The 10,577-nt window shown below is 33.1% G+C and overlaps 1 protein-coding gene and 1 long non-coding RNA gene across 2 annotated transcripts; one reads left to right on the top strand and one right to left on the bottom strand.

The window, feature by feature from the left end:
* Positions 1–422: 422 nt before the first annotated feature.
* On the top strand, positions 423–3,391 carry LOC107918341 (ras-related protein RABA1f). Its single transcript, XM_016847875.2, has 2 exons — positions 423–842; positions 2,594–3,391. Exons 1-2 carry the CDS (start codon positions 622–624, stop codon positions 3,024–3,026), a joined length of 654 nt encoding a protein of 217 aa, XP_016703364.1. The 5' UTR covers positions 423–621; the 3' UTR covers positions 3,027–3,391.
* Positions 3,392–4,490: 1,099 nt separating this feature from the next.
* Positions 4,491–5,230, bottom strand: LOC121225125 (uncharacterized). The gene is made up of 2 exons (XR_005923016.1): positions 5,052–5,230; positions 4,491–4,782 (listed from the first exon to the last, which is right to left on the bottom strand). It is a non-coding gene; the product is annotated as an uncharacterized lncRNA (long non-coding RNA).
* Between the last annotated feature and the right edge of the window lie 5,347 nt (positions 5,231–10,577).

The following is a 10,577-nucleotide window of genomic DNA, read 5'->3' as shown; positions in this document are numbered from 1 at the left end:
ATTTTCTATAACCTATTTGTAGTTTTTTTTGTTCTTTTTTATAATAAAAAATTAGTTAAACCCTCGTAAAATAATAGAAAAATCAATTAAATCGTCCATGTTAACTTGCCATGTCGACTGTCGTCATCATTTTTCATATCAATATGTAACAACATATCAAGGGCTTCGACAGAAAAATGAATTCAAGAGGCTCAATTGGGTACAAATCATTATTCCAAGAGCTCAATTAGTAATTTTTTGATAAGGGACTTCATTGATTTTTTTAATTATTTTCAGAGGGCTTATTTGTCGTTTTAGCCTTATTATTAGTTCTATTAAAAATTCAAAATGACCGCTCCAAAAATTTGAAAACAAATTCCGTAAGGGCCCACTAACTCAATATTGGGCCTTCACCAAATCCAAAAATCGGACCCGACCCGACCATCGCCCATAGGTTTGGTCCTGTCATACAATCTAACCCCATTTCCGATTTCTCTATTACTTTTATTTTTTTTTTCCAAATTCAAAAATTGTCAAACCAATGCCACCGAGCTCTGCCATTTATTAAAATTTCCTCCCAAAAAATAAATTCAAAAATTTTAATATAAAAATCCATAAAAGAACCCGACCCGGTGACCCGGAATGGCGGCGTATAGAGCAGATGATGACTACGATTTTTTATTCAAGGTGGTGTTGATCGGAGATTCAGGTGTTGGGAAATCGAATTTGTTGTCGAGATTTACGAGGAACGAGTTTAGCCTTGAATCCAAATCCACAATCGGAGTTGAATTCGCCACCCGAAGTATTCGGGTCGATGATAAGGTCGTTAAGGCACAGATTTGGGACACCGCCGGACAAGAAAGGTACATTTCTTTAAAAACTCATTTTCTACTTTTTTTTATTCATTACTCTTATTTCTCATTTCGTTTTTCTTTTAAATTACTTTTAAGGGGTTTTGTTATTTTGAGAGATTTTGAGGAAAATTAAACGTTTTTGAGTTGGTGCTGTATTGGATTGGTAGAATCGCTATTTGGGAAATTTGAGGAAAATGAAGCGTTTTTTAATTTTCGGGTTAGTCTTAAAACTTTTGAGAGATTAGAGGAAGTGAAGGTGGTTTTTTTTTTTTTTAGTATTAGTGTATTGGTTTGATGAAATGGCTATTAGCTTAGGACCTTTTTTCTCCTTAGTCTGAGCTGTTTGTGTGTTGAGAAAATGTGGGATAAGGTGCATTCAAAATTTTCCTTCTCTTTTTAACGTTATAAGCCTGGGGACTTGGTTTATTTTGTAAAAAGTTGTTTTTTATTTTATTTTATTGATATATGTGAAAGACATTTTTCTTGATTAGCACAATGCACTTCGATTTAGTTTAGAAATTAGCATGTGATAGGTTATATATAAAAATCCCACTGTTTGCTTACTAATGGATGAGCCCCAATGAATTTTGCATCTGGGTTTAGTTGATAAATGTTACAGCTTTATCCATTAATGAAAAGGTGAAGTAAACCTACTTTTTCGTAAAACTCCTACTTGAATCATCAAGTGCATCTGTAAGCATCTTTAGAATATAGGTTTATTGAATAAGATATCATTTGTACATCCAATCTATGGATCGTTGTATTATTCATCATTCATTTTAGAATGATATGTTTCATTTTGGGCATAAAGGAGGTTGCAGCCTAAGAATCAACGAAACTGAACCGTATGCTTGTTGAATGCCACCTCTTAAAGGTGGGTGACTGCATGAATCAACCAGGCTAAGCCCTGGTTCAAGGGATTGTCTGTTACTAATTATAGTAGTTAACCTTGTTCCAGTCTTAAAGTTTGTCATGTTATTTTGAAAGTGAGGGCATCTCTATATTGTCTGTTTCAGTTCTGATGAATGACTTGTCATCCAAAACTCGAAAAGCATCTTTACATACCTTCAGAGGGCATGTCTTCTACTCCGTTTTAACTGTCTATGATGCACGAGGCTGGGAGAAATCTTGTGTTGCATACTCGGATATTCTGCATAGATAATATTCTCACTGGCGTTTGTGTTTCTCTGGGAAAAGATACCAGAGTGAAGTTCCATAATATTATCATACATTTCATTAATCGGAAGATTTAACTGTAAAAGCTTTAGATATACTTCATGTTCTATATTGACAGACTTGATTTTTTTTTCAAATTAAGTATAAACTGTACCTGTAGATCATAAAATGAAAATTCTGTGCTGTTTCTCCATGAAATGAAATGTCTTGGGTGCATGAACTTTTAATAGGCTGTGCAAGTTTTTATTATTACTTGTTTCATCAGTCACTAGCAGCAGAAAATTATCACCATGATTTTGTTAATGGGAAATCATAATATTTCGGCTCTTGCTGATACTTCTTTCTGATGATGAGAACTGAATAGAAGATCATGATGTTAAGATTTGCCTAGCATAAGAAACTTATGCCTTGGCTTGGAAGGCATAAAAACAAGGTTGCGCTTGAAGTATTATTTGTTTAAAAATGAAATATAAATGATTTTCTGCCATCGTTTTAGCTATGAACACCCGAATCACACTTTCTCCTATAACTTTTTAAGGTGTAAGCTTTTGAGAGCTGATTTCTTGTTTTCTTCTTTTTCAAAGATACCGAGCGATTACAAGTGCATACTACCGTGGAGCTGTTGGTGCGTTGCTTGTCTATGATGTCACTCGACATGTCACATTTGAGAATGTTGAAAGATGGTTGAAGGAATTACGAGGTCACACGGATTCGAATATCGTGATTATGCTTGTTGGTAACAAGGCGGACCTGCGACACTTGCGTGCTGTTTCCACCGATGATGCTAAGGCCTTTGCCGAGAGAGAAAATACCTTCTTTATGGAGACATCTGCCCTTGAGTCTATGAATGTTGAGAATGCATTCACTGAAGTAGTAACTCAAATACATCATGTTGTCAGTCGAAAAGCACTTGAAGTAGGAGATGATCCTGCAGCATTACCAAAGGGACGAACCATCAATGTAGGAAGCAAGGATGATGTTTCAGCCGTCAAGAACGCTGGCTGCTGTTCTGCTTAAATGTTAGATGATATATCCTCCATTTTTCTTATCTTTAAGCACAAGATTTGAGATTGAAGTCAAAGGAGAAAGTAGCAGTTTCCAAATTTCCTTCATTTGATTTCGGTTCCTTACTCGTGGTTCTTTTATGGTATTGGTCTCCCTAGTGTAATGTTCCATTTCATAGTTTTGATAGTTTTTGTTGTATTTGATTGCTTTAGAATACATAGCAGACAGATCTAGTTTGGGTTTCTAAATAATTTTCATTAGTTGTGGATGATAAATTTTGAATTATTTAAGACAATACATCTTAAATTCGTCCATACGTGAATGCTAGAAATTGTATACAAAATTGGAATTGCAAAATGGATTGGGTTTCAAGCGTACACCATACTGTTTCAAGTTCTAACAAAACTGTCTGCATTACTGTTTTGACAAGAATCTAGCTGTTGTTCATAGTATCTACGGAAGCATAAGCAAATCCGAGCCCGAAGTGTAATCAGTTGGTTCATGTTATTATCCTTGAGAAATGGTATTTAACAGGTCTAAGGACATGGCTGAAGAAGAAGACTGTTTTTATTAGAATTTGGCAAGTTCTATTCTACTAGGACCTTGCTTCCATGAAACAAAACACCAAACAGCTTGGCTGAGCAATTTTGATTTTTGAGCCAGGTTATGTGCATTTGGAGGCCAGATTAAATTGCAAAAGCACGACTTTAGCATTGCTTTGAGAATAGCAGCCAAAAAGTGTTTTGGAAGAGGTATGATTTAAAATTTCATGTTTTCAGTATTACGGTTAAATGTGGTGAAAAGTTAAAAGTGTTTGTTATGTAAGTTAATTCAAATTATATTATAATTCATTAATGTGGAAAAAAGTAATTAATATAAATTATTTATAAAATTTAATTTGAATATATGTTAGATATTAAAATAAGAGGAGCGATCCACTTACACAGTGTAAAAACTAAAATAGTTTATGTGATTAATATTTTAATGATCCAACCGTTATATATATAGTCTATTTATGTAGATTATGCATGTCAAATTTTATTTAAATTTAAAATTTCTAACCATTTGTTTTATGTAAAACAAATTTCAATCATTGAATATATATTAATATATAGAGTATTTTAAATTGATCTGATAGAGATATCGGATCGGTTTGAAAAGTTACATGCATGACAAGTGCAGTTATGTTAATAAATTCAACGATTGGAACATTAAAATATTAATCATATAAATAGTTACAGAAGTGTGTAAAATTACTATAGTTTTTATACTCTGTAAGTGGATCTCTCCCTTTTATTATTATTATTATTATTATTATTATTATTATTATTATTATTATTATTACAATGCCATGTTAGTATTTTTTGGTATTAGCAAGTATTCAAGTTAGATTATAATACAAATATAAACAAAATTATGGTAACTCAATCTTAATATAAAGATATAAGGAATATAAATTAAACATTTTTTAAGAAATTAATATAAATTGCATGTGAAATTTAACTTAAATATATATGTACAAGCCCAATAATGCCCGGGCCCAAACAAATAAATATGCCCGGGCCCAGACCAACAAACAAACCCAAATATCCCATTTGACCCGAGCCCCATCAGCCTAAAACCAAAAAAACCCTAGGCGCTGCAGCAAACTCGCGCCGCAGTAGCTCCCACACGCACGCCGCAACAGCCCCCGCACGTCACGTCTGTCGCCTCCGCATGTTGCGCACGTTACTCCGCGCACGCCGCGCGCATTCTCCTCCAACAGTACCTGTAACGAGACTAAAAAACAAATAGCAACAGAATACAGAGAATCAAGGGATTTTTTATTGATTTTATTGTTATTTCTCTAGGTCGGCTATAAAACGGAGTCAGATTTTGTGTAATAAGGGGGGGAGAAGTCAATGTAAAGAAAATATAGAGAGAAAATATACTGAAAAAGTTTTTCGAAGGTGAATCGCTTTTAGTTTTTCTGTTCTTTTTTATTTTTCCATTTATTTTTCATTTAAAATAAAAAAGGAGAAAGAAAAGAAAACTTACCTGAGTCGGGATTGGGATCGGCGCCGGATTTCGGACCGACTAATCGCTTGAACGGCGGCGCAAAAGGGGGCTAGGGCCGAAACCCTAGCAGAGGAAAAGGGGCGGCCCTCCTATGTTTTTTTAAGGGACCCTGCAAATGTTTTTTTAGGTTTTTTCCCTTTTAAATAACACTTGCAAAACGACGCCGTATGGAGGGGCCATGACCCGCGCGGTGACCCGACCCGGTCCCAAGATCCGCGCACTTTTTTAAATGGGCAAATTTCTCATTTGGTCCTCTGTTTTACAAGGGGTGTTTAAATCGGTCTTTTATTTCTTTAAAATTTGGTCGTATGTTTTATTACTGTTTTAATTTGGTCCATGTTGCCGCGCAACGTTTGGGAAATTGGCTAAATTTCCCTTTCGATCCTCCAACTGTTGCGCGCATCTTAATTTGGTTTTTTTTATTTTTCATCTTTAAATTTAGCTTCAAAAATTCGTTTATTTTCAATTTAATCCATTTTTTAAACTATTTCACTATTTAATTATTTTTTATTTGTTGTTATTATACTATATTATTACTTGTTTGTTATTATTTACTATTATTATTAATATTGTAATTATTATTTTTGGGTACATACAAACAAGTTTTTTATTTTTAATTTCATAAGCCTTTTTTTACTTTTGTAAATATGTATATACGTGTATTCCTATTTTTTTATATTACTTTCTTTATTTTAAAAATGTGTATATATATATACATATATATATATATGTAAATATGCATGCACATTTTAAAGTACACATACATTTCCCATATTTTTTTAATTTTTAACAGAGAAATACATTCGTCCTCTATGATATATATTTTTTACATTCTTAACTTATCATAAACATTTTTTGATTGTTCTATATTCCCTTATTTTATACATATTACACATATATATATGTATTTGAATATATACGTGTGCGAATTTTCAAGATTTACCTATGTATATATACTTATACATTTTATTTTTTTATTTTGTAAATATATATTCATTTATGCTTTAAGTTTAAGTTTTTGTCTCATATTATACACTAACTTTTAACTTACCTTTTGGGAAATACATTTTGGTTTTGACAATACATCAAAATTATTTTCTTGATTTAAAAGTTTTTTTTGAATAAAAGCAATATTCAAGGTTGGGAATTTTCGAGGAAATTGAGCCCTAACGTATTGGGTTCCGATTTTCTTTGCTAATTCTAGATAACCGAGGATATTCTTTATTCAAAATGCATGAGTATAAAAATCATTTTGGGAACTTAACTTGTCGTGTCCTAACGTATTGGGTGTGGCATGTTACTTTCTCAAAATGAAGATTTTCGCATAAAATAAAGTGATATTCAAAGTTCGGGAATTATGAGGAATTGTACCCTAACGTATTGGGACTCGATTTCTTTACATGACTTGAACAATTGATTATCCTTTTTCAAATTTCATCATTTGAGTTGATTTTAAAATCTTTTTAACCTTTGACACAAAGACATTAAATGATCAATTTGGTACCGATTTTGGGCGTTACAAGGGTGCTAACCCTTCCTCGTGCGTAACTGACTCCCGAACTCGTTTTTTCAAAATTCGTAGACCAAAATTATTTTTAAGGTGGGCCGATCACACCTTAATAAAGGATCGGTGGCGACTCCAGTTTTATTTTTAAAGTCGACAACTAAATTTTTGTTTTCAAAAAAACGGTTTCGACATAACCATATGTGTATTCCCTGTCATCCACAATCTCAACCAAGTGAATTTCATAATTTGATTCAAAGTCAAAATACATGACATAATCACCAAAACCACAAAACAAGTTACATTACAGAAATTTACAATCTGATAAACGACTTACGAATATGAGTATATCGATATTCCAATTGAAACACACCATATGCTCATAAGAGCTAGTCCAACTGAAACACACCAAATGCTCATAAGAGCCAGTCCACCCAATAACACGCCAATGGCTTCGAAGAGCTAATCCAATCGAAATCACACCAAAATAGGAAGTATAACACGAGAGTTCGCAACAAATGTTGAACCTTGGTCTAATCGAGAAACAGGTATATATATCACTCCACAACAATCTCCACTCCAATCCCCCATAACACACCATATCTCGATTGTACTCTATCCCATGTTCAATCTAATTCAAGTCTTGAATTTCAATAACTTTTCTCAAATAACTTTACATCATTTATAATCAAATATATTCATTACATCACATTGTATCATCAAACATTTTATATATATTAAATTATGAACTGTACAAACTTACTTGGACTGAATTGCAGTAGTTGCAGAAGTTCAAGGACTATTCCATAATTTTTTCTTTTCCACGAAACTAGGTCTTGATTTAAAATGTAAAATTTCTCAATTATTAGCTTACATTTTAAATTCCAATTCACTTTACAATTTATACCTTTTTAATTTTTTCAAAATCACACAATTACCCCTAACTTTTATAACTTTTGTAATTTAGTCCCTTAACCCGAAAATCATCAAATTAACCAATTTTATCAATTAAAAATTTTAGCCGGATATACTAGGCCCTTAAAAAGTCTCTAATAAACATCAAATTTACTATCAAACCTTTTAATTTTAACATTTTCACAATTCAATCCCTAAATCAAAATCTAACAAAAATCACTTCATAAAATCACCAAATACCATAATCAAAGCTTTAAATACATAGTTATAATAAAAAAACATTCAAGATTAATCAATGGAAACTTCTAAAATTTTTAACAGATTTAAAAATGAATGTACGGGCTAGTTAGACCTAGTTGCAACAATATCAAAAACGTAAAAAGTACAAGAAACATTTTACATGCAAAGTTTTTTAGATTGGCCAATTCTCAAGCTACAATTTCATGGTGATTTCTGCTATGAGAGAAGTAAAAATGAAGAAGAAAGGTTTATTCTTACTATTTGTTTATTTAATTTTAATTTAATTACCATTTTACCATTAAATGCTTAATATTTTTTATCATTTTAATACTATTGTCGTCCAATGTCAATTACTAAGGACTAATTGCTACATTGGTCCCTCCTCATTTAGTTATTAAGCTATTTAATCATCTAAATGTAATAATTACTAAATTTTGCACCCTTTTCAATTTAGTCCTTTTTTCTTTAATTAATTACCTAAACGATAAAATTTCCTATCCAAATTTTAATATGATTCTAATAACTCTATAAATATTTTATAACTAATATTTACGAGTCTACACAATAGAAATTTATGGTCTCGAAACCACTGTTCTGTCACCACTAAAAATTAGGTTGTTATAAGGGGACAAAGGCATGGAAATGGGATAATGTGAGTGTCACCACTAAAAATCGGGTTTTTACAAGGGGACAAAGGCATGAAAATGGGATAATGGGAGTGAAAATGGGAGAAAAAGGGGAATGTTGACCTTGTAATCAAGGAAAGAATCTTCCCTAGTATGGAAACATGGGTTGGACGGCAAGAGTGCTTACACTTAGCTAAAGTTGTCAAAATTTTAATTAATTAAAAAGGTGAGCTTGTAGGGGCTTGAACTTGAGACCATTAGGAATTAATTCACAAACTTAACCACTAGGCTATTTTACTCATTATGTCATAAACTAGTGCGAAAAATAAATAATTTATATGGCGTGATAGATGAGAAGCGGAAAGCTAATAACAACCTAAAGGAAAAGAAGAGTGAGATACAATGTTTCTTATGTTGTGGTCCACATAGGGTGAGAAACTTCCCACATCGATCTGAGTTCGCCGTGATCAACAAAGAAAAGAAAGTGGAGCTTGATGAGGATAGGCTATTGAAACTTGGATCAATGATACTTAATTCTGCTAAAACAAAGGATCGTAAGTAGAAAGGGTTGATGCTTGTAGACATCAACATTGTAGGTCAAAGGAGTGCCCTTGTTGATACTAGGGCTTTTGATCTATCCATATCGGAGAAAGCCCTGGGTAAACTTGGTCTCTCAATTGCCAAATCAACCAAAAGGATCAAGATAGTGAATTCCAAAGTGGTCTTAACTGTGGAAGTAACACAAAGAGTTAAGTTGTAAATCACTAAGTGGAAAGGTAAAGAAGATTTTGAGGTAATTCATTTAGATGATTACGACTTCGTACTTTTCTTGAATTTCCTTGAGTGGATTAATTCTATATTGGTTCCTTTTCTCGATTGCATATGTATCTTGAATACTCGTCAACGACAATGCGTGGTGTCGGTGAGTAATGATGAGAAAGGTGGAAACAATGTATTGTCGGTAATCTAGCTAGCCACGGATGTTTATTGTGGTAAGAACATCAACTTGGTAGATATAAATGCTAAGAAGATCCCCTTAGAAATGCTAAAGGCATGACAAACCGATATGAAACCTGTTGAGTTATCAATGGGGCTACCACCAAAAAAAGGTGGGTTGTGCATCAAAATTTAGGGGAAAACTAGTGATGCAAACTGGGTAGGTGGATCGAGTAAATGCTACACGCGAGGTACATCTCAAACACTTTCTTAGTATTTTTTATTTTTACTTACCATCGAATTGACAAAGACATAGGGACCCTTTCAGAGTTTTGAAGCAAGTAAGCCGAGGGACTTACAAACTAGAGTTAGCGGGAATATTCAAGGTTAACCTAGTGTTTAATATAGGCACGCTAAAGCCTAATTATGTGGATCAAGGGGATTTTGATCGAAGCAAGTCATAATATAGGCAAGTATGAGCAGTGGGCTCTTGCAAATGAGACGTACCAAGTAAAGAGACGGTTCGAGTTAGGCGATGACTGAAATCAAGGCAAATGTTCTGAGGGGCAGAACTACCCAACAGAGAAACTAGTTGGGAATCGATCGAGGCAAGTTAAATGAGTGTCATCCCGAGGACACAACGAGGGCGTTGAGAGAATGGATAGGCAAGAATGTCACAGCCGGCGAACCAAAGCCCGTGACTAATGTGCAAAGAGTGTCCCATAGAGGTCAATAAATTAAATAGGGCTCATTGGACCCACTTGAACTGGCTCGATTCGTAGAACATGTGGAGAAGTCCATCTACTTGAAGCATTGGGTAACTTTATAAGATTTGATTTTTTTTAATCTTAGAGGATTGTGCAAATCCCTTAAGAATCTCAATTGTAGATAGTGATAAAGGAGCAAGCGGAATTAGATTGTATTCAAATTATTCGACTCAAGAAAGAAACTTTTTGATCTGACCTAGAAAAGAAAACCAAATAGATTTCGAAAAACAAAAAAAAACTAAAATAATAAATTTAAGAATAATGAATAAATATTCAAAATAATAACTAAATAAAGAAACAATAGAATAAAAAGAGAAAAATGGATCGAATACACCGATGGATATGGTGGATAGATGGATAAATGTCCAATTGAACCTTTTGAGATGTAAACCTAACAAAATCAATTGATGATTCTAATCAACCCTCCAAGAAATAATCCTTGGTAAATTGAAGGATGAAGAATGAATTTCTTGTGACTCCTTGAAGAAAATCGAGAAGAAAATTATTTCTAAAAATC

This window comes from Gossypium hirsutum, chromosome D13 (genome assembly GCF_007990345.1).
Source record: "Gossypium hirsutum isolate 1008001.06 chromosome D13, Gossypium_hirsutum_v2.1, whole genome shotgun sequence".
Lineage (NCBI taxonomy): Eukaryota > Viridiplantae > Streptophyta > Magnoliopsida > Malvales > Malvaceae > Gossypium > Gossypium hirsutum.
The sequence above is the reverse complement of the archived record's forward strand: the minus strand, read 5'-3'. Positions and strand labels throughout refer to the sequence as shown.